This window comes from Calonectris borealis, chromosome 26, assembly GCF_964195595.1.
Source record: "Calonectris borealis chromosome 26, bCalBor7.hap1.2, whole genome shotgun sequence".
In the NCBI taxonomy this organism is placed as follows: Eukaryota; Metazoa; Chordata; class Aves; order Procellariiformes; family Procellariidae; genus Calonectris; species Calonectris borealis.
In genome coordinates, this window is record NC_134337.1 from 5178512 (window position 1) to 5201969 (window position 23458).

Sequence of the window (23458 nt, forward strand, 5' to 3'; positions counted from 1 at the left end):
ATAAAGAAGAAACCACAAAGAAAATATAAAGAGGAAGGTCATCTCCAGCATTTTTCTGAAGAGTGGCAGGAAGGGTGTCGGTGCAGGCAGCCGGTGGGAGAGGCTGGCGATGCTCTCCGGCCAAGCCAGGCACTTCCCCAGTCGCTGTTCCCGATGCAGACCTGGGGCAGAGGGTGAGGGCAAACCCTGCTCTGCAGCGCCCGCGGTGCTGGTCCCCACACACCGCCCTGCCTGGTCCCCACGTCCCGGCAGAGCTCCTGCCGTGTCCCCCCGCCCCAGGACAGCGTTTGCCATTGCACCCTCCCCCTGCCCCGATGACCCCGGTCAGCAGCCTCCAGCCCTGACTCGGTGCTGCGCCCTGGTCCCACGGGGATGGGCATCGCCGCCGGGACACGGCCACCCCAGCCCGCCCGCCCGCTTACGCTGGAAGTCGGTCAGGGACACCATCTTGCCGGCGGCGGGGCTGGGCGAGGCCGGGCGAGGGTGGCTGCCCTTCCACGCGCCTCCCCGGCAGTGACCCTTGGAAAGGCCTTTAGTCCCCACGTCACCCTGCAAATCATTAACAGCCTGGCAGCGCCTGCCCTGTGCTGGCAGCATCTCCTTCGGGGGGGATGCGGTGGCCAGGCATCGCTGCAGGGTGACGTACAGAGGGGCTGGTGGCCGCGAGTCCCTGCCTGGTCCTGCCCTCCCTGCCCCAGCCTGCATGGGAAGGGACGGCTTGGAGCAGTCCCCAAAATAGGGGGATGCACGTGGCTGTGGTGTTCCTTGGGGGGTCTGAGTAGTACCTGGGGCACTGTGAGCCCAGAGGGACCCCCACGCAGCACCGGGTGCTGCATGCACAGCTCCCCGCAGCACCGTCACCGGTGCATCGCGTGGGGCAGGGACGGTCCTGCTGCCCCGTGGGAGAGGGCAGCTTTGGCACCCAGCCCCATGCGGCCCCCGGCGTCTGCTGCCCGGTGCAGGGCCGATGGCTCGGCCAGACCTGCTGCCTGTGGCCGATGCAGGGTCCCCGCGTGGCACATCCCACCCCCCACGGGGACCTCTACACCCACGTCCCTCAGGAAAGCCCCCAGGGACCAGCTCCACACATTTACAAAGCAGCCGCTTTTATTCCTTGGCTTTATACAAACTTGCCAGGTACAAATATGTTTTTTATTCCTCCGAGAGGGCTGGCTATTGAGCAGCTACAGCAAAAATGAACTTTCCTGGGAAAATGACCCCCCCAAAACAGGGAGAGGGAGAAGGTGCCGCCAGCCCTGGAGTGAGCTATGGGCAAGGTGAGACCCTTCCTGAACGGTCGAGTGGTGTAGCCATTCGTCCACTGCCTCTTTGGTCTAATATTAAAGCGTTATCTGAGGTCACCTCTAGACAAAAGACACTGACACCTTCTTGTTTCTTAGATACTTTTATTTCTCTAACACTAGCAAAAAAACCCAGAAAACAAATGCCTCCCTTCCCACCCTCCCCAGTGCATAAATAGATTTCCTCCCGATGCAAATCCTTTCTCGGTTACAAGTCACTGGTATATGAAGTGTTATGAAAAATAATAACCAAAATAAAATTAAGAATTAAGTTTTTTAAAAAAAAAACAAAATAATGACCACCGGGTTCCACAATAGGGCAGCCATGGGGTCCCGGTACACCCTGGGAAAGGCTCAGACCCGGCCACCACGGCACGGCTGAGCCGGAGCTCACCGGCGGCTCCGGGCACGCCAGGGCAGGAGCACCGGGATGCTCCTCGTCCCCTCCGGCCCCCAGAGACAGGAGGAATTGCTGCCTATGGCTCTGCGTGCCCCCTCGGCTCCCCGCCGGGCAGCACAGCCTCTGCGGGGGCCACAGCCGTGCACCGCGGTCCCCGGCACGTCCCCGGTGCTGTCCCCGCAGCCGGTGTAAGTGGGGTCCGCCCCGGTTACACGAGCTGGGGAGCCCGCCCCGGCCGCCACGCCGCTGCGCTCCGGGACAGGGAAATAAACGCGTCATCTCTTAAAACTTACAGTCTCTTTATATTTTATTTTAAATAAATTTGCTTTTAATAAAAGCAGAAAAAATATATATATTTTAAATAGGTTTTTTTTCTTTTTTTTTTTTTTTTTCCTCTCTGGTAATTTGGCAAAGAATCTGCTTTTGTAACTCATTGGCAGGGCTGGTGCCAACAACCCTGCGGAGAGAGATTAGCACAAAACAGTACCTCCCAGAAAAGAAGAGAAAAACAAATATAGATATATATTATAAATGTATAATTTCCATAAAACATATATTAAGGCATGTAATAGCAAAATAAAGGGCCAGCTTTATGAGCTAAGAGGGCTGCCGGAGGTTCGGGAGCGGAGCGGGACTCGGGGCTCCTGGGATCCTACCGGTATTGCTAAGATGGGGTGCGCGGGGGGCGATGGGGGTGCAGAGGGGGGAGCTCGGGGCAGGGGTCCTGCTGGGTGTCAGCAGGGAAATAGCTGCGGGGTGGATGGTACCTAGCTCCTCACCCCATCCGCCTTGCCCGCCCCAGCCCCAGCGCGGCAGCCCTGCCAACCGCACAACCACTTTTCCAAGCAGAACCAGCTCTTTTTTCTCCCTCCAGAAAGCTAAAGAAAAGGGTAAACTTGCTACAAGAAAACCAAACAAATCGAAGGGTATCTGGAGTGCAATGGCAAGGTCTTGGGGCGAGACGCGGTGCCAGATTTTCGACGGCAGGACGGGGTGGGCAGCCGGGGCACTGCTCCCTGCGCCGAGGACGAGCCCCGCTGCGACCGCCTGGCCCCAAGCCCCTTCCCCTTCTCGTCACCGTCCCCATCCATCGCAGAGGGATCCCTGCCGAGCCCGCGGCTTCGCCGTCCCACCTCGCACCCCAACTCCCCGCACCGCTCCACTGCTCCCATGCAACGTCCCCATCCCTGCCCAGACCTCCTGCTCCGTGCCAGTGGCACACCGGTGCCCCGGGCAGCCCTCATTCCACCCCGATCCTGAGCACACCGCTCCCCTGGGCACCTCCGTGTCCTCCCCCCAGTCCCACCTCCATCCATCCTGTCCCCGACACAGCTCCTTCCTCCTCTGCTGAGCCACCAGCGCGAGGAGCGATGGGACAGGCCAGGCTCTGCCCGCGATTACCCCCAGCCAGACGGATGCTAAAAGCAGGTTCAGGGCACAGGGAGGGGAAGAGGTGCCCAAGGAGCAGAGATGGAGCATCCAGGTCCAGCGTAAGGTGGAAGCACCATCCATGGTGGCGACTGGCCCGTCTCCACCCAGAAGAGCCCCTTCGCAGACCTTTGGGAGACCAACGCATCAGCACAGGGAGCCCAGGGAGTCCGACGCTCCCCCAGGGCTGCCCTGGCAGGGAGACGGCTGCTGGGCCGGGGGCTGCCGCTGCAGATGCCCCTGCCTGGCCGTCCATGCAAGCCTGATGCCCAGGACACCGCCGATCTGTCCCCATGCCAGCTGGCAGCCCGGGGGCTCCTCAGGGACCATGCTCCAGCGGACAACCTCCCGGCACCCGCACGTCTCCTCCAGGACGGGGCAGAGGAGCTGGTGCTGTCAGCGATGCATCTCCCCGCTCGGCTGTGCCGGGTGGTCTCGCCGTCGGTGGGAGGGAAGGGGGTCCGGGAGAACCGAAAACGATGGCGAGAGGTTTGGTGTTGTGTCGGGGTGCTAAAACGTGGCCCCGTGGAACTTGATGGTGCCAGCAGCAGCCAGGGCTTGAGCTGGAGGGAGAGGAGAGTGGGGCTGAGCTACGCGTGGGGCAGCCGGTGGTGGGGCAGCCCCTGTGCCCACCCCACGCACCCCTCCTGCCCTACTCGGAGGAAAACCTAGCACAGATTTGGGTCTACACCCCCAGCTGCCTGGGGGGAACCCCCAACCAAGCAGGGGGACGCTGCGTCCCCCCCAGTTTATAGCCACCAATGCAGACGTACCAGGGCAGGCGTCGCCCAGAGCCTGGCCCCAAGACCACCTCTCCTTTTGCTCCGTGTGTGGGCCCCCCTGCCCACACTGGGGTCTCTGGCTGACCCAACCTGGGGGCTTCGCCTTGGAGGACACTTGCGCTTGGTCCATGGGAGGAGACGGGGCTGACGTGGCTCGGGAGACGTTAGCTGGAGCAAGCAGCGATGGACAGATGCCGGGCACAGAAGAGGTGCCCCCCGCCCGGCCCCCGGGATGGAGAGAGGATGGGATGAAGTACGAGAGAAGAGGTGCTTACTTCATGGCTCAGACACGCATAAAATGGCTGTTGTCGGCGACCCGGGATGTTTCAGACGAAAGGGGGTTGGTCGGTGGAGTCGGGGAGGCTGGGGAGGTGGGAGGGCTTGGGGTAGCGCATTGAGCTGGAAACAAGAAATGGGAGAAGGGCATGAAGAACACAAGCTGCTGGCAGCGGCGAGGGGAAGGAGGCGACCCAGCAAGAGGTTAGCGGAGGGGAGGAAACGGAGAGGAAGGAAGGGGGGAAGCAAGCGCGGTCAGGACAAACAGCCACAGCGGCGCCCGGCCGCGGCGCGCACACGTGAGCTCCCCGCAGGGCTCCTCATGGACAAGCACGGTGTGCCACCGCGCTGGCTCGGGCACGGCGTGCCACCGCGCTGGCTCGGGCACGGCGTGCCACCGCGCGCTGCACGGCCAGGCGCTCCCAGCCTGCAGCTTTGCGAACGCTTCTGACAAGGTGCCGAAACCTGCACCCGGCTGAAGCGGTTGCTCCATCCCACGACGCTCAATGCTGCCACAGGGGAACGCAGCCCCAGGCACCATAGGCACGGCCCTGGCAGCTGCTGGCACCACCGGGCTAGCTCTCCCACTGCACAGCGATGCCCTGCGCCAGGACCGGTGCACCCCGGCTCGTATCGGCCCCTGGCTCTTGCTGCCTGCCCAGCCCCTCAGCTGGTCCTGCATCCAACCGGCCCGAGCTGCCCTGCCCCCACCCCTCCTGCACGTAAGGCTACCTGCGGTCCGCTCTCCCGCGGGGCTGGCAGGCTCCGACCCTCCGTGCCCCCCCGTGCCTTACCCGAGAGCATGCGGCCCCGGCGGGAGGCCTCGGCAGCCAGCGCACACGAGATCTCTATCCTCTTCTCCTGCTCCTGCAGCTGGGTCTCGGGGTCCTGGGGGGCATCCACCTCCCCCTCGCCCAGGGGGATGACGTTCTGCAGGCTGTGCAGAGCACCCGGCATCAACACCCGTGCCTGGCCCCAGCGGGACAGACCCCATGGGGATGGCCAGGGAAGGGGTGCAGGCGGGTGGCAGGGTGCACCCCGGGACTGCCGGTGTGGGCATGGGCACAGCAGCCTCACCTGGATTTGGCAATGAGGGTCTTGATCCTTTCCACCTTCTTCTGCTTCTCCTTCATCTCCTCGGGGCTGAGCGGTGTGTCGGGCTCCAGTTCGACGTACCGCTCGGGGATGATGACTTTGTCCGGCGTGGAGAGCTGGGCACAGCGGCAAGGGCTGAGCCGAGTGCCAGTGCTCGGAACCCGTCCCCCCTCCGGCACCCACCTGCCCCACTTGCCCCCCAGCACCCGCCGGGGCAAGGGCAGCCCCTGGCCTGGCCAGTGGCTCCAGGATCCCGACTGATGCAGGAGGATGGATCGACCCCCCGGTGCAGGGTGTGGAGGGAGGGATGCCCCGTGCCCAGGCTGCCGGCTCCCCCAGGACAGCCCGTCCTCACCTCCTTGTTGATGTCCACGTCATAGTGCTGCGGCTCCAGCTCCATCTTGCGCAGCCGGGCGATCTCCTCCTGGGGCGTCTCGTAGACCTTGCCAGGGTCATCAGAGCGCAGCGCTGCCTCCAGGTCAGAGATGTCCACCTCGTGGATGCTGCGGTGCCGGCGTACCTGCGAGGGACCCCAGCCCCGCTGAGCCCCCCCGCGATGACACACTGTCCCCTGCCCCAGCACCCACCCCCTCCCCAGCCCCCAGTGTCCCCTCTGCTCCATCAGGGACCTCAGGCACTCCGCAAAGCAAAGGCCGGTTTGCCCAGCCCCGTGGCCGGTGCAGGGACTCACCACCTTGTAGGAGGCGGGTGCCTTTGTGCCGGGGGTGTCGGGCTGCTGGCTGCTGGGGAGCTGCAGGCTGCGCCGCTTCTCCTTCATCGAGCCGCTCTGGTGCCGCTTCATGCGGTCGATCTGCTCCTCCACGCTCATCTTCACCTTCGTCTCGTTGGCGAACACGGCGCTTTTCGGTCTCTCCTGGGGAAGAGCCCAGCCCCACGGTCACGCACCCCTGCCTGCAGCAGGGTCTGGCCCAATCCACCCAGTGCCGCAGCCCTCTGGAATGGGGCTGCTCAGCCCGCTCCTGGGGTGGGGGGAAGGCGCCGAAATAGCCCGGGGGGTCCCAAGGACCTGGATGCTGAGATGTGGAACCGTGCAGGGACGGGCTCCCCTATGCGCTGCCCCAGCCCTGCAGGCTGTGATACAGCCCCCACTTTGCCAGCCCAGCCCCCAGCCCCACCACCCCGGCCCCCAGCCCCTTGACGCAAGCCCTACCCGGGAGCTGAGCCCGTTGGCCATGCCACCCATGCTCCTCCTTGCCACGCCGGTCACAGGCACCACCTCCTCCTCCGCTGGAGACTTGGTCCTGGGGGGGACGATGCCCACTGCGGAGCAAAGCGAAACACCAGGCTGAACCCCCCCAGGGACCAAGGTCAGGGTCCCAGCCAGACGCTGGGTGCTCCTGGTAAGCAGGGGAGCCCACTGGAGCGGGACCCGCCGACTCCGGTGCCGTACCCTTGTTGAGAGCCGCTTGCTTCTCCGCCTCCTGCTCCTGCCGGCTCTGCAGGAGCCCCTCGGCCGAGGGTCCGGGGGGGGCCGGTCGCTGCGCTTCTTTCTTGCTCTGCTCAAAGCTCAGCTTGGGCTGCGGGGCAAAGCAGGTCCCCGGTGAGACCCCGTCCTGCCTGGGGGCCATGCTCTGCCTGGGGACAGACCCGCTGCTCTCCGTAGCCACAGGGTGACATACAACCCGCAGACACACTCCGGGAGCGGACAGACAGACAGACAGACACCAGCCAGGCGGTACCAGCGCACCCCAAACGTGCGGGAAGAGCGGCTGGCAGGGCTCTGCAGCTCTCACCCCCATTACGCCCCGGCCTGTCAGGGCTGGGCACCGATCGCTGTCCCTGTAGGTCACTGTCCTGCGTGGGAAAAGCTTCCTGCAGGGGTGACGACCCCGCCGCGGCTCGGAGGCGGCACCCAGGAGCTCCAGGACAGGGACACCCTGGCTCTGTGCTGAGCTCCAGCAAGATCCCGTGCCCGTGGGAGGGGACAGGGTCCCACAGGGGCAGAAGTCAGGGCAGACACCGTGCAGCAGCAGAGAGCGAGCAAAGGGCCATTTTCAGGGTCCTTCCCTTCCTGCACCCCCTGGGCACGGCCTGCCCAGGGCCCGGGTGCTGGTGCAATGGAGGGGTACGGCAACAAGCTGAGGAGCCCAACGTGCCCCCCTCAACTTCCCTGTGCTCTTCATGGAGATCATGCATCCTGACACCCCTTACACCCCGTGGATCAGCATGCAGCCACAACTGTGCTACCCTGCAGCTGCATGGCTGCCGGAGATGCCACTTGCACTTGCAGTGGGGTCCGTAACCCTTCCCAAGCCAGCACGGCTGCTGCTTTGCGGTGCCAGCCCCCACATGCACACATCCCGACCCCCCGGCTGCAAGGATGCTTGTGTCTCCTGGTGTCCAAACCTGGCCCCTTCCCCCGGCGGGAGCACAGCCGAGGCATTACCAGGAATTCCCAAATCCGGGTTTGCCCTGGGTGGGCAGGAGTTGGGGGGGCTCACCCCCATCGGCAGAGCTTGCCAGTACTACACGGTGGGGAGCGGCGCCGCAGAAGGACAGCGAGAGAGGCGAGGGCAGAGGAAAGCAGAGGGGCTGATACAGGGGGGCTGCAGCAGATTTGGGGGCTGCCCAGGAGGAGCCGGTCCCTTGTCCCTTGTCCCCTGGGTGCTGCGCGTGGGTGCAGGGGAGCTGGTGGGGACAGAAAGGCCCCGGCGAGGCTGCTGGTGGAACACTGCCTGTTGCTCCCCTTGGAGAGGGCTGGGACCAGCCACGCGCCGCTGTCCCCTAGCCAAGTGCCACCTCCACGCTGTCCCTGTCCCCCCTGGCAGGGCAGAGGGTGGGCAGCCCCATCTCATCCCAGCTGATGTCTCAGGGAGGAAGGGGACGGGTCCGCTGCTGCGGGGCTGCTCTGGAGAGGTTTCGGTACCTGTCCCCTCTTCGCCTCGCCGCCTTGCTGCCAGGAAGGGGAGGTGGGGTACGGCCAGAGGCGGCTCTCGCCGGGGAGCGGAGGAACGGTCGGAGGAGCCTCCAGGGGTACGTAGGACTTGGGGAGGGGAGGTCGAGGCGGGCCTGGTTCCTGGGGTGGAGAGGAGCGTGAGGCGTGAGAGCAGAGACACTGAGAGCCGGGAAGAGAGAGTTAGAAAAAGATCGAGACAACACAGTGGAAGCATCCAGGAAAGGAGGAGGGAGAGCAGCTGGCCGCCGCTCCCGGGGCCCCGCGGTCTCCGTGTCCCCGTGCAGAGGGGGCAGCGCTTCCCACCGCCCGCGCTGCCCTCGCTGCTGCACGTCCCCCCGGGGCAGCGGGGCCAGGCGGGACTCGGGGGCTGCCCAAGCGAGGGGCTCCCGAGCTTGGGGCTGGCAGCCCCCAGGAGACATTGGCATCGCCTCTGTGCAGCCAGGTGGGGTTGGGGAGTGCCCAAATTCCACCCTAAACTTCACTTGGACGAAGGTGAGACCAGCACTGCTGGACCCCGAGCAGGGGCAGCGAGAGGGGACTGTGGTGGCAGCAGGAGCTGGTCCTGAAGCCAAAGGCTGGAGCTGAGCAACTCTCAGCCTTCAGGGCTGCTTGAGGCAGGAGCCTGAAGGCTGCAAAGCCCAGCTGCAGCCCCTGCAAGGGCCATGGACCCAGATGTCACCAGGGGACACCACAGCCCATGCACGTGGCCAAAATGGTGTCCCCAGGCAGAGCCACGAGGAAACCCAGCCGTCCCCCGAGAGCGAGGGCTCGGGCCCACCTACGAGCCAGGCTGGGGACCTGATGGTGGCAAAGGGCTCCCTAGGGACACCCCGGCTCACTCACCTCGCCGGGTCCTGGCTTGGTGGGTGAACCCTGGGAGCCGGAGACGAGGGAGAAGGGGCTGAGGGGGCTGGTGAGGCTGGCCGAGCTCAGGGGGCTGGCGGGGCTGTTGGAGCTGTACGTCCCCGAGGGGCCAATGGCCACTGAGGAGAAAAGCAGAAATAAGTGCGTGCACCAGGGCCTCCATCTCCCCGAGCGGGTGCTGCCGTCTGCCTCGTGGCAGCACAGGCACCGGGGATGCCCCGAGCTGTGGCACGCTGGGGTTTGTGCTGTGCAAGGGCAGGGACGGAGCCTGCTCACCTCTGTGCTTGGCCGTGTCCGTGCCACGGGATGGGTTGTTCTTCCTCAGCCCCTCCATCACGTCCTGGATCCGCCAGATTTCCTTCTGGATCTGTCGGTTGAGCATTTCATTCTGGAGGGGAGAAAAGGCAGCGGTCAGAGTGGCTCCCATCGCTGCCAGCCCCGCTGCACCCCAGCCCCGCTGCACCCCAGCCCCGCGCCGAGCCGTGGGACCCGTGGGCGTTCAGCTGAGGCAGACACAGCCCGGGGGGGTCTGAGCCATCACGCCCACGACTCTTCTCCTGCCAAGAGCCATCTCGCTGCTCCCCCAGGTGCCCGCCTGCAGCAGGAGCTGACGGAGCCCCAGCAGCACGGGGAGTGCTGGGCTGCAGCTCCTCGATGGCACCCAGGTGCCCACGGTTCCTCACCCCCTCTGCCCTCGGCCAAAGCCGGACACCAAGGGCTGAGCACGGAGCAGCCACTTGCAAACTGGCTCTTTGCGGGGAGAGGAGGGCTGAAGGAACCAGGGGGTTTCAACCTCGATGGGGATGGCGGGGGGGACCCCGGGGATGGCGGGGGGACCCCGGGGCCGGCGGGGTCCCGCTCACCTGGATGTCCAGGTTCAGCTGCTCCCAGAGGTCGTCGTGCAGGGCGGACACCTCGCTCTCCAGGCTCTCGTACTCAGCAGTGCTATTCGCCAAGGCCTGGAGGGGGAAAGGTGGGGGGGTTAGGGGGTCTGCAGCAGGTTTCTCCCCCCGCTGGCAGCAGCCCTGGCCAGCGCAGTGTGGGGGCACCCGGAAAAGCACGAGGACGCTGCACCCAAGAGAACCCACCCCGAGCCATGGAGGGGCCGGCAGTGGGGGGTACCAGCTGGCGGTGGGGGGGGTGCCTGGTGCCGATGGCACGCCGGGCACAGCAGTGCCAGGGACCCAGAGACAGAAGCAGGAGCTGAGATGGCTCCGGGCACATGTGTCAGCTCAGCACCACGGGGGTTAATTTGCTTTGTCCCCAGTGAGGGACTTTGGCTTGCCTGGGACCCCAGCCAGCCAAGGGGATTTCCCTTCTCCTTTTTTTTTTTTTCTTTTCTTTTTTTTTTTTTACAGGAAGGGAGAAAAGGGATCACTGCGGGTGGGGGAGACAGTCCCGGTGGCTGCTCGGGGCTGGCGGGACCGGGACCGCAGCAGAGGGGGAGCTGGTTACCGTGCTGGCTTGCGACAGCTCCACGCGGATGTTGATGAGCTGGTTCTGGAGCGATTCTTTCTTGTGCAGCAGCTTCTCCGGGTAGGCGGGCTGGCTCCCGAACATCTCCAGCTCCTGGTGTGTCCCCATCAGGGCACTCTCCAGGCTCTCCTGGGGGGCACAGGAGGGAGATGCAGCCGTGAGTGGTGCAGTGCCGTCCCTCTCCTTAACAGGCCATTAACACACGAGGAGTCCCGGGACCATGGCATGGCCAGGGCATCTCCTCCAGCTCAGAAACATCCCCGCTGAGCTGTCCCCAAGACAGCAGGACATGTCGCTTCCTCGCCACAAAGGTGCTGCCCGGGCCCGGCCATCGCCGTGCAGCCAGGTTCATCCCTGGACGACCGCTTGAGCTGCCCACCACGTACCTTCTCTGCCCGGAGCTGCTGCACCAGCCTCTCCTGCTCCCGCAGCACCTTGTTCTGCTCACAGAGCTTCCCCAGCAGCTTCTGTCCCCGGGCGGGAAAGAGAAAGGGAGGGAAGGATGAGAGCCCTGCGATGGGGTGCGCGGGGTGCACCCGTGCAAACAGCTCCGCGCTCAGCCGGGAGAGACGGGATGCAGCTGGGACCTGGCCCATGGGGTTGGTTTGATGGGACAAAGTGTGGTTCTGGGGAGGGTTTCCAGCCTCCTGCTCTCATTGCAGGGACCTCAGCCCCGGCTAGGGTGACATGGGCCAAATCTGGACATGGGGCAAGACCAAGCAGCAGAGGATTTAGTCCCCGAGCAGCACACACCACACTGGGGGCACAGCAGGTCCCCCCCCGGCTGTGCAGGAGGGCTTGGCACAGCTCTCTCTATGGGGGTAGCAGACCTGCTGCGGGGGACAGGGACAACAGCACGGGGCAGAGGGGGGACACGCAGGATGGACGTTTGCTCTTACATCGGTGTCTTGCTCGCTTATCTTGTAGGCGTGCAGTGTCTCCCTGTACGCCTCCGGGAAGGGCGTCACCTGCAAGGAGAGCGTGGGGTGAGCCCGGCTCCGGGAGCCCCTGGGGAAGGTGAGGCAACTCCCAGCCCCTCTCCCCCAGCCCCGTGAGCGGGGAAAGAGAGGCGAGAGCTGAGTCTCTGAGGCGGTGGGTGCTCCCCAGGCACCGGCATCGGTCGGGAGGCAGCGGGTGCTGCAGGCAGTGCGGGAGTCGGTGCTGGAGCTCTCGTCCTGGCCCTGCCCGGTCGCTCGGATGAAGGCACAACCTCCCTCCCCGTTCCCAGCCCTGGTGCCCATCGGCTGGGTGAGCCACAGGAATTAGCTGGAGACAACCTCTCCGCATGACACCAAGAGATGCCTCGTTAAAGAGATGCCTCGTGAATCATTAACTGCCTGGCATATAACTGCCACCATTTCACAGGCAGGGGAAACAAAGGCAGAAAGATTAAGCCATAATCCCACTTAGCAGAGTGGAAACACCTATAAATCAGCAGCTGCATCAGAGCCTGTTTACCATCCGTCTTCTCTGTGAGTCATTTTCCTTTCCTGGCAATCTAAATTACTAATGGGACCTCAACAATTAAATGCCTCCCAGATCTCGAGATGAAAGGCATAAGATAGGAAGAAGGGGATCGTTATTGCTAGAAAGCAAGACGCTACTTTAGAGCCATTTAAAACCATAGGACAATGCAAATAGACCTGAACCTGGGAAATGCCCAGCGCGGCTGGAGGCAGAGCCTGGCGGATGGGGATGCTGCTGCCTGCGGGCAGGGAGCCTGGCCAGGGAGGGCATCTCAGCAGCTCCAGCTTCGCCCTCCAGCGTGTCCCCGCTCCCCGCGCACAGCAGATGGAAACAGGCACCTTCCTCTTGTCAGAAAACCCCAGCGATCGCCCGGTCGCTGCACGCTCGCACAGCCAGGAGATGCCCTGGGCAGCACAGCGGGGCCCCAGGACCCCCTGCCCGGGGCTGGCAGCACGATGGGCTGCGGGTCGCAGTGCACCCGGGTGATGGGACCTGCCTGCGCTTGGAGCTGCAGCCCAACGTCAGCAGGGACATCCCGACGCTTTTGCAGCCCTCTCCAGGCAGGGGAACAGAATGAGCCAAAGCCTCAGGGGGTGGAAGGCTGTTTCCTCTCCCTGTTTCGGGAGTTATTGCTTTGGTTTAAGAGCCTTGGGCTGGATTCCTGTCTTTAAGTCATCCCACATCTTCTCCTTGCCTCAGCAACACACGACAGCAAACAGAGGGTGAGCAAAGCACCCGAGTCCAGCCCAGATGAGGATGAGAGTTCAGGACTGCTGCGTCCCCACCTTGTGCTTCAGCACAAGGATTTACCGGGTTTTAATGGCTCATGGATGGATTAGCAAAGCCTGTGATGGACTAGCAGGTCCCCAAGAGCGTGATGTGCCAGAGCCGCATGGATGCTGGAGTCTGCATGAGTGGAAATGGCAGGAGGTGACCTCGGGGATGGAGCGCGGGGTGGCTGGCGTGGCTGCCATGCACGAGCCGTGCACGGCCGCTGGCCGGAGGCTTACTTGCATGTAGAGCTGAGCCCTAGGGGAGGAGGTCTCCACCATCCTGTTCACCATACTGATCAGGGTTTCGCTCTCGCTCATCTGCGGCAGACAGGGAAGGAAAGTTCAGAGGTCAGCAGAGATGCGCTCGCGTGCTGCGGTGCTCGGGTGCCGTCGGAGCAGCGGGGTGGCTCAGTCCAGGAGCCCTCAGGGCATCAGGCTGCAAGATGCCACTTCCAAGAGAGGTCCCAGGGGCTCGAGCCACAAGGGGATGGCTGTCCCGGGCTGCTGCTGCTCCGTTCTGTGCAGTCAAGAGTGTCCTGGGCTGGTTGCATGCCCTGGAATCTTTGTTGAGGGGAAAACACAGATAAAACCGAGCCAGCTCCGAGCTGGGCGGCAGCAAACTGTACACACAGACACAAGCTTGCACAGAGACGCCCACGGCTGCAACGCACAGTGTGGTCCCAGCAGACAGACGGACAGGCCCCACTCTTCGTGCTGACAAATGGCTCAGCGCCCTGCCCTCGCGGTAGAGCCGGGGCTGGGATGGCCCCGCTCAAGGCACAGACGAGCTCCAGGCACAGGGGAAGGTGACCGAAGCCTGGGGTTGGGGACAGCAGCGTCCCCCTCTCCAGTCCGGCAGCCTCAAGCAGCAGAGCCGGGTGGGAACAGGGTGCTCCCGTGGAGATGGCAGATCACGGCCATGCTGCTGGGCAGGGCAAGGATGCGACGGTGTTTGGCTCCCCAGAGCTGCAGCCCCGGGCTGTGCCGAGCCCTCCAGGGGAGCGGGACAGACCCCAGCCGCTCACAGCCCTGCAACCCGAAGGGTTTTGCTGCTCTCCGTGCACTGCTGCCGGGGTGCGCAGCCGGCAACGGCCGCAGGGTCCCTCGGTACCGTGCGGTGGAGCAGCTCAAATCAGCAGCACCGGAGCTTCACCGCTGCCTTTGCCTGCGGAAGCGCTGCAGGAGCCCGCAGCCCAGAGCGGACGATACAAGGGAAGCCCCTCGTGCCCTGCGGCCACGACCCTCGAGGTCCAAGGGGTGACGACAGTTTAAGCACAAACCAGGGACCAAAACCTGACTGGGGGCAGGTCAGCAAGGTGGGGTGCAGCCGAGGGAGCCATCCCCACGACTGGACAAACAAGGAGAGAGAAAATAAAGCAGCAAGCTCTTTGAAAAGAGGTACTTGACAGCGTCACTCCGAATTAGTCTCTCCAGAGGTCAGCAGGAGAGGAGGAGATACAAAGCCTTTTTAGGGAGTGTTTTAAAGAGCCTCGGAGAGCGAGCATTGCCGCCGATGGCTGTGAAATAATCCAGAGAGCTTTTATTGCGGCGAGTGCTCCTGCCTGTCCTTGGCTCTGCTCCAAGGCAGACACAGATCTTGGCGATTACTGCACCGATGGAGATTTGCAGACTAATGAGATTGTCTCTGGAGCAGCTCCCTTAGTGCAAGCCTGGTTTTTGTAGGCCAGCGCCTGGGCTGCAGCACTGGCCGACACCTCCTGTCCCTGGCTTTGACTTCAGCCGGTGCTGCTGTTTCCATCCCATCAGTCCCGGGGGTCTCTCCCAGCCGATTGCCCCCACCCTGCTCCTGGGATGAAGTTGTTTCCTCCAAACACCCCCTGTCATGCAAAAACCTGGGAGCTGCTGCTTTGGTATCGGTCCCAGCGGGTGCCTCACCCCAGCCCTGCACCAAGCCTCTCGCCTTCGAGGAGGAACAGGGCCAGCACATCACCAAAACCACCTCGCACCGTCCGGCTCCCCACGGCTTGCCTGGCCGCACCCCACACGGAGGGCACCAGCCCCAGGACCCCTGCAGCAGCCCAACTCGCACCGATGCCAGAGGCACTGCTGGGTGTAGGGAGACGCCGTCCAGCACGGCCACGCTGGCACCGCGCAGCGGTGTACCGCACCGCCCTGAGCCAGCGCGGTTTCAGAGGGGAGGGTTTCAGAGCTGGCTGCCTCCCCTGCACCCTGGGAGCAGCTCCCCGAGGACCTGGGCACGTGGGAAGGTGCCCCGGCTCCCCCCAGGACCCCCCCACCAGCTCCAGCACACCACACAGAAGGCACTGTCAGGGGGATTTTCCTGCCAAGCAATGAGCAACCCTACAGACGGGAAGGATGGAAGAAGCAAACCAAAGACAACTCGTGCTGCTTTAATGCCAAGAAGCGTGAGGATGGATGTTAGGGGAAGAGATGCTGCGCTGGGAGGGAAGGGGATGCCGCTGGGAACAGGGCACACGGGGACGTAAGCAGCGTGAGGCTTGCAGCCAGCTCTGCCTACCTGCTGGTCCAAATACTCTAGGTTTCTTTGCAACTGAAGGTCTAAAAGTTCATCCTACCAGGAGCCAGCAGGCATGCGGCAAGAAACGAACACACAAAACATATAAAAGAAGAAGCAAAGCGGTTAGGTGAAGGCTACGGAAATGCAAAGACCTCTTGGCCGGGGAAGCGAGGCACCTCCCTGGCACAGAGCCGGGAGAGCTGCCGTGGATGTGTCCTGCGGGAGACCCGCTCTCCTCCCGGCTCTCCCGCCCGGTGCCTCGGAAGAGGCACGGCCCTTTCCCTGCGTCTCCGGCTAGCGAGGATGGATGGCAGCATGGGCAGCTTATGGTAACTCGGGCTTCTCCCTCCTCCAATGACCGGTCCTGCCCTGCGGTTTTGGGACCACGCTCTGCTGGGGGGACCTCCCGGTCCCACCCTGCCGGCTCCAAGGGGAAACACAACGCAGGAAAAAGCAGCAGCTGTAGCCAGAAGTGAGGAAGCAAGAGGGGGAGAGGGGCAGGGTGCGCGCCAGCCTCAGCCCCGTCCTTGCCAGGGACCACCCTGGGGGTGACGAGCCCGGCCCAGCATCGCAGGGCGTACGGTGGGGGGTCCAAGGGTGTCCCACTGCCCCCGCGACCTGGGGCCTGCAGGGCAGGGACCGGGGGCCTTTCCACAAGGATTTCCTTCGGGCACGGTCGGGAGGGACCAGAGACACCAGTAAAAGGACCTGCGGTCCCGACCTGCCCCAGAGCAGCCCAGCTCTGACCCAAAAAGCTGCCCCTGGAGCGGTTCCTGCTCAGCTGTCCGAGCAAGAAGCCCCCGAGCTGGCCCACCTCCCCGGGGGGCTCTGCGCACCCCGTTCCGCCGGGGCTCACCCCCTCAGCACCAGCAGCGTACCTACCATTTTGTCATGGACGGTGGGGGATGCCGGGTAGTGGTACGGATACATTCCCGCAGGGACGGGCCGTCTGTCGCCCAGATAATCGTACTGAGAAGAGAGGAGACCCCCCCACCCCAAAACCAGAGACAGGTGAGAGGTGCGCGAGAGGCCAGAAAGTGCAAGCAAGGGCAGACCCCGGCCCCGCAGCAGGGTCAGGCCCGGCTTTGGGGCACGCAAGAGCGAGACAGGGACACGAGTGCTCCCTGCTCGGGAGCACATCACTGGTGGTGGCCCTGAGCACCCCTGGGCTCCCACCCCATCCCCTCCTGCCCCATCTCTCCGGGCTTGCAGCAGCGCAGGAGCAGCCAGGAGGGAACGACCGCAACCTGGGCAGCTTTGCAGGATGGCAAGGAGGGACCTAAAGCCACACGACTTGGTGGCATTTTGAGACCAGGCTGTGCATGCAGAGAGGACAAGCTGTGCTGCAGCATCCCTGCCCCTGACGTCCCCAGCAAAGGTCCCCCTCCAACCCCGTGTGCCCCGAGCGCCCATGGGCATTTACCTTTGGAGAACTGATGGATCGCCTCATCATGAAGGTGGTGGGGTCGGCGTAAATCTCCTCTCCCCGGGGCGGCAGCCGCTCGAAGCGGGCGCTGGGCGAGCGGACCGGGGAGTACATCCGTGCCCGGCTGTAGGAGCCCTGGCTGGGCGAGCGGGGCACGGAGCGGGAGCGGGGCTGCAGCGACATCCGTCGCAGAGAGCCCGAGGCTGCATCCACCTCGTCCAGGTAGGTCGGCTGCCTCCCGGGACCGGGCAGCCAGAGCGGGACGTCTTGCCGACCGAACCCGGGGTGTTCCTTCCAGTCGCGGAGCTGGTAGGTGCCCCCGTTGCGGAAGGAGTGCCGCTTGTCCTCCAGCACCCAGGGCGGGCTCACCCGCTCGTAGGCGGGCATGGAGCAGATGCTGTCGGGGCGCACCCCGGGCGGGTAGTACTGGTAGTCCTCGGGGTACTGGGGTGAGTAGGGGGAATAGTAGTCGGGCACCCGGCGAGACACGGGGTAAAACCTGGTGGGGCTGGAGCGGGGAAGAGAGTCGTGAGAGCCGGGCTGGCGGCCAGGCGGTGCCCGGCCCCTCGCTCCGCAGCCGGGGGTCCCGATGGGCAAGGACAGCCTTAGAGCAGGCAGCTCCGACACCAGTGTCCGGAAAGCTGGCTGGCTGGCATCCCTCCTCCCAGGGACCCTGTGGTGGCCTGCCCTCCTGGCATCCCTCCTCCCAGGGACCCCGCGGCGGCCTCCCCTCCTAAATCCACCCTGCTTGGTTTTTTGGGGTGCCCCATGCACAACTCAGAGCTGGCACATGAGGACAGCCCAGAAAGGAGATTTTCTGACCCCAGGAGGGGAGAAAGCAGATGGAAAGGGGAAAAACATTCCCAGAGCATCACCTAAGGGGCAGCCCTGGAGAAAAGGAGCAGGACACCCCTCTGCCCCTGGCCAGCCCCCCGCAGCCCTCACCTCCGCAGCTCCTCGGGGGGCACGGCCCCCCGGCGCGAATTCACCCACTGCTGCAGCTGCGTCATCGAGCTCTTGCGCTGGGCGATCTTCTCGGGGTTGGTGCGGGGGGCAAAGCCCCGGCGGTGGGCCACGCTCTCCCCGTCGGGCGGGGGGTATGCGGTGCTGCCGGGGCGGCTGGGCGATGAGTACGGCCAGCCGTTGGGCTGGGGTGGGCGTTCCACGCTCGCCGGCACCCGGGGCGCCTCGGGGTAAGGGCTGCCGGGCTCTGAGGGCATCTCCTGCCCGGCGATGCCGTTGGCTTTGGCCAAGGGCTCCTTTTTGCTCTCCGTCCTCTCTGACTTCCTCTCGATCTTCTCCGAGCCACGGCCGTCGCCTTCCCCCCGGGTCTTGGCGTCGGGGTCGGCTTTGGGGTGCTCGCGGTGGGCGATGTTGCGGTGGTGGTGGTGGTGTTTGCTGGGGGGAATGTTTTCAGAGTCTGGCTTCTCATGCCTGGAGGGTGCCGAGACAGAAGAGAGGGTTACCTTCCCTTTGCAATTCCCCTGGCATGGCCGGTAACGTCCCGTCCCTCCCTCAGCTTTCGGGGGCCAACGCTCCCCCAGCTCCGTTCTCCAGAGGGACCCTCATGCTCCCGGAGGTCCCCGGTCACGATGCACGGCCCCGTCTCCAAGAGGCCAGGGGAGAGGGATGGCACGGGGAGACGATGGGCGCTGACCTCTGGGTCGGGGGGATCTGCACCCGGGCAGCTTCGCCCATGGCTTGGATCCAGGACTCCTGCTCCTCCGTGTTCTCGGCACTGAAGAAGTAGGTCCGGATGCCAGCATGCTCGGCCTGGGGAGACAGGGACTGCTCGTTACTCGCTGGCATCTCCTCCACCCAGCACACCGTCACCTGCAGAGAGGCAGAGAAGTGGGGAGAGAGACAGACAGGAGGGTGAGAGCTCCATTTCCACCCTGGCACGAGGTCCTGCTGCCGCAGAAGCAGCCAGGCACGGTCCTTCCCTCCCCTGCCCAAGCCTCGTGGCCACATGCATCCTCGGTGGCACCGAGTGGGAGGAAGGCTCTGCAGGCAGAGCCAGTGCCAGCCCTCACCCCCTCACAGGGGATCCCCCGGGGCCACGAGTCCCCCGCAGCCACCCCCAGCGATGTTTGGGACCAGCCCTCCCCAGGGCCCCATGCCAGAGGAGGGGGCTGGCAAAGGTTGCTGCACCCCAGCATCGAGCGGGTCCCCGCGGGGCGCAGGGGGCTGGCAAAGGGTCCACGTCCCAACGAGAGCGGCAGCGCTGGATGGAGCATTATCATTCATGCAGGGTTAGGGGGAAGGTGGCTTCTGGGCCCAGACAACATTTTGGGGGAAAAAGGTTTGCTTTTGGTCCAAGATGTTGGTGCCCACTCTCCACCCCGCACTGAAAGGCAGGTTTGGCTATTCAGGGCCTTTTCGAAGCTTCCACCTCCCCCCTCTCTGGAAAGGGACGGGAGGCAGCGAGGAGGAAGAAAAGGGAGAAAGCGGGAGGTTTTCCCCCCTGAAAGATGGGAAATGGGGTTCTGGTTAAAACCCCTCCTTGGGTTTCCATCTTCCCCTTCCCCAGAGCATGCAGCCGTCGTGTCCAGCTGCAGGGTCACCTCCTGCAACCCCCAGGCACTCCTGCATCTAAAACCTCTGCAGCCAGAGCAAAAGATCAAACCAAACCGATTCGTCCCCTGGATTAGTGCAAGCGGGGTGAGCGGAGCATGCCGGCAAGCCTGCGGGTCCCTCACCCTTCTGCATGCATCAGAAACACAAGAAGGTACTACCTAGGTGGTAGCTGGGTGCTGGCGTGGTGGACAGGCACGAAGAGAGACCTCCCGTCCGGGGATCCTCGCCCGCGGAGAGAGAAGGAAACACAGACAAGGGTCAAGCTGCAGCGTGGCAGGAGCGCGGGCGCTGCAGCTCAGACCTCTCCCGGCCGTTGGGACCCTCTCTACCCTTCTCTGAACAAAACCATCTCCCAAAACCCTCGTGTGCAGATGGAAAGGCAGGCCCGCGCCTGCAGAGCTCAGTTCGCGGGCAGCAGCTTTGCAAGGCTCTTTCCCCACCAGTGTCACAAGCCAAGAGACATTTCGACACCCCCAGATCACTTCTCTGCTCTCACCTGCAGAAGCTGCAGGCAAAGAGACACCTCGCCGGCTGCCAGCGTCAGCACGGGCACACGGGAGAGCCCATGCTGCCACTTGCCAGCGCTCGCCCCTAAACCGTGCTCAGCTGCAGCCTAAACGCAGGTTTAAAGGAGGTAGCTACAAAAATCCATCCCTTAGATTGGAAAAACTCCCCCCCTGTGGCTCCTGCCATGCTCACACGCAGGAAGGTGCAACGCTGGGTTTTTGCACAAGCGTACACGAGTGCAAGCCAGCCTGTGCATCGGTCCGTCAGCGAGTGCTAACGCGACCCTCCCAGGGCCCGCGGGCAGTGAAGAGCCGGTGAAGGTGCATGGTGATGCCGACAAGCGCCGTGCGGTGCCGGGGAAGCTCAGCCCCTGCTCTGAGCGAGGGATAGCCAAGGTCTGCTGCCGGGGATGGGCGCAGAGGGTCCCGGCTGCAGCAGCCGCCCTCCGCCTCTCGCTGCTCTCCTCCCCAACGCCCACGGCAGCGCAGGCTGATGAGAAGCGACTCATTACAGGCTACCCCTTTGCAATTACATTTCCCTTTCCTTTGCACGCCAGTCAAAGCAGGCTAAAAAACAAAGAGGAGTTGGGGACACCTCTCTAGGTCTGGTTCCGAGAAGCACCGCAGCAGCCGGCGGGGACAGCCCGGCTGGGAGCAGCGGTGCGGAGGGGAAAGCGAGGCAGGGAGAGGGCCGAGAGCCCCGCCGGCAAGGGCAGTGCTGCTGCTCGCCCTGCACCCAGCACCTCCCCGGGCTGGGGGGCAGCAGCGCACCCCAAGGGGCAGAGCCCAGGAGCAGCTCAGGCCTGGGGGGGGGGGGAGATGACCTTGGAGATGCTGCTTTGCCCCATGCGTGCCTCAGTTTCCCAGGCAGAAGACACATCCGCACAGCGCGCAGGGTATCCCTGGGGGTTTACTGCAGTCACCCTCTCCCCAGCTTGCTCCCATCACCAAGAAAGCAAGAAGACAACGCAGCGGGGACCCTGCGAGCATCACCACCGCCCCAGCGCTGCCCCAGTGCTCCGTCCCCTCCAAGCTCCAGCGCAACCATGCACTGACCTTGAACGTGTGCTTCCTGCTGATGTTGTCGGAGGGCTGCACGGCCGCCACACGGAAGCTGAGGAGGGGGATGCTGCCCAGGATGCTCTCCTCCTTCTCGTCTGGTGGGCAAATGCAGGGGTTACACGCACGGAGGGGCTGGGAGCCCCAGCTGCCCCCCAGCAAAGATCCCCAAGCTGCTGTGGGGCCACGGGCCCATCGCTCCTTCCCGCGGGGGGGGGCAGGCAGGCAGCCCACCTGTGGGAAACCGCTGCCTGCCTGTTGCTCCCCGGCAGCTCTGTGCTGGGCTCGCACAACAGCCTGCTCAATTATTCATGCCCGCCCTCGGCTGCGCTGCCAGGGCTGAGCCCAGCGGCTGCCAGGGAGCTGGGGAAGGCGCCTGCATTAACCCCTCGGGTCCCCGATGTGGCAAACACCTGCACGAAGGGGTGCTGTGCATGGCCACCGCTCCCTGGCGGTTGTCACCTCCGGACCCCTTTGCCCACACTGGCAAAACCTGCTCTGAGCCCGGTAACGGCACGGGTTTGCATGGAGGCACCTGGCTGGTGGCCACCAGGTCCTGCTGGGGGGGGACAAGCCGCAGGGGGCACCCGGGGCAGGTACTCGCTGCCGTACCTTTGTAGTAGAAGAGGCAGCGATCCACCAGCACGAACCAGCGCTTGTTCCACTGCTTCACCCCCGAGCTGGCCTGCGAGAGAGGGGCAGTGAGAGCAGCACCCACCCGCGGAGGTGGAGGCGAAGGGGATGGCACGGCCCCGGGGGGACACCCGGCATGGCGGGGGCGCGGGTACCTGCTTGTAGAGCCAGCCGCTTTTGGTCACGGCGGCGTTGGGGTTCCTCTTCATGGAATTGGAGCGCTTCCCAAAGGCAATGCCCTTGCGGGAAGAGCGCGAAGCCTGCAGAGGGGGAGAGGAGCCGCTCAGTCCCCGGGGGGGCCCCCGGCACCCCATCTCCGCTGCCGCCTGCCGTGCCGCACGGCTCTGGGCACCCACCCGGCCTCCGGGACGCTCTGGGGGCACCTCCGACACCATGGTGTGGTTGGAGGGCTCGCTGGTGATGGTGACCGGTCGCTTGCCGCCCGCTTTGCTTGACATGTCCAAGGTCAGTCTGTGGCACAGGAGGAGAGCTGAGTCAGCAGAGCTGCGTTTCTCCACCCCGCAGGAGCTGGCCCCAGGGACCGGCCCCCCATGCCCCAGCCCACCTTGGTCCCCCATCCCAACCCACTCCCAGGCCCTGAAACCAGGGGAATTGGGAGTCAACCTACTTTTGCAAGTCAAGTCTTGAGCTGTCCTCGGGGACCTGTCCCGTCACTGGGTGCAGGAACGTGTTCCGCCTTTCATTGTGGCTGTGAGAGACAGCGGCGGGGCGGTGGTCAGCGTCTCCCATCCCCATCCTCCCCTCAGAAACCCTTTGCCTTTAACACCGCATTTGCTGCTCCAACCCCAGCGTTTCGCTGTCCCACGCCTGCACCTCCTGCACCGGCGCAGGGGCTGGCCCTCCCCTGCGCCTCCACCGACCCCACGCTTCACATCTGCTCCGCACATTGCATCGGCATTGCCCAGAAAGCGCTTGCCTCGCCGGGAGCTGAAACGAGATCTCTGGTGGCCGAGCCCTCGTTACTTCTGCTGGACGCATCCCAGACGTTACCATAAACCCCACTCCCGCCCTCAGAAGTCGCTGCAGAAGCAGCAGCAGCAATGGCCCATGCTGGGCTGTGCCCGCAGCGACGTCCCCAACGTCACATCCACCCCTTCGGCTTCCCCGTTTGCCAAAACACCTTGAGTCAGGCTAAGAGAAGGGTCACCTGGCCACGCGGTGCTGTGCACCACACGGACCCCGACCATCAGGGTCACCTGGCCACACGGTGCTGTGCACCACACGGACCCCGACCATCAGGGTCACCCGACCACGCGGTGCTGTGCACCGTATGGACCCCAACCATCAGGGTCACCCGGCCACGCGGTGCTGTGCACCACACGGACCCCGACCATCAGGGTCACCCGACCACGCGGTGCTGCGCACCGTATGGACCCCGACCATCAGGGTCACCTGACCACGCGGTGCTGTGCACCGTATGGACCCCGACCATCAGGGTCACCCGGCCATGCGGTGCTGTGCACCACACGGACCCCGACCATCAGGGTCACCCGGCCATGCGGTGCTGCGCACCGTATGGACCCCGACCATCAGGGTCACCCGGCCATGCGGTGCTGCGCACCGTATGGACCCCAACCATCAGGGTCACCCGGCCACGCGGTGCTGTGCACCGTATGGACCCCGACCATCAGGGTCACCCGACCACGCGGTGCTGTGCACCGTATGGACCCTGACCATCAGGGTCACCTGGCCGTGCGGTGCTGCGCACCGTATGGACCCCGACCATCAGGGTCACCTGGCCACGCGGTGCTGCGCACCGTATGGACCCCGACCATCAGGGTCACCTGGCCACGCGGTGCTCTGCACCACACGGACCCCGACCATCAGGGTCACCTGGCCATGCGGTGCTGTGCACCGTATGGACCCCGACCATCAGGGTCACCTGGCCATGCGGTGCTGTGCACCATATGGACCCCAACCATCAGGGTCACCCGGCCATGCGGTGCTGTGCACCACA

General features: G+C 64.4%; 1 protein-coding gene across 1 annotated transcript; it reads right to left on the reverse strand.

Moving 5' to 3' along the window:
* Positions 1–1279: 1279 nt before the first annotated feature.
* Positions 1280–22183, reverse strand: PLEKHA6 (pleckstrin homology domain containing A6). The gene is made up of 22 exons (XM_075174090.1): positions 22109–22183; positions 21837–21951; positions 21636–21740; positions 21460–21532; positions 20845–20945; positions 18363–18538; positions 17651–18139; positions 16703–17213; positions 11439–11507; positions 10926–11006; positions 10519–10668; positions 9927–10022; positions 9340–9451; positions 9043–9182; positions 6694–6820; positions 6454–6563; positions 5974–6156; positions 5638–5802; positions 5265–5398; positions 4982–5124; positions 4187–4310; positions 1280–3692 (listed from the first exon to the last, which is right to left on the reverse strand). Exons 2-21 carry the CDS (start codon positions 21936–21938, stop codon positions 4195–4197), a joined length of 3183 nt encoding a protein of 1060 aa, XP_075030191.1. The 5' UTR covers positions 21939–21951; positions 22109–22183; the 3' UTR covers positions 1280–3692; positions 4187–4194.
* Positions 22184–23458: the final 1275 nt, after the last annotated feature.

Bases quoted from the DNA above. Each gene is read 5' to 3' on its own strand.
- PLEKHA6 (XM_075174090.1), bottom strand. From the start codon at position 21,938: ATGTCAAGCAAAGCGGGCGGCAAGCGACCGGTCACCATCACCAGCGAG. The intron at 6,564-6,693 runs GTACGGCACCGG...TTTGCTCCGCAG, and splicing joins GCAAGCGGCTCTCAACAAGG to TGGGCATCGTCCCCCCCAGG. The intron at 4,311-4,981 runs GTAAGGCACGGG...TCTTGTTTCCAG, and splicing joins CCGGGGCCGCATGCTCTCGG to CTCAATGCGCTACCCCAAGC.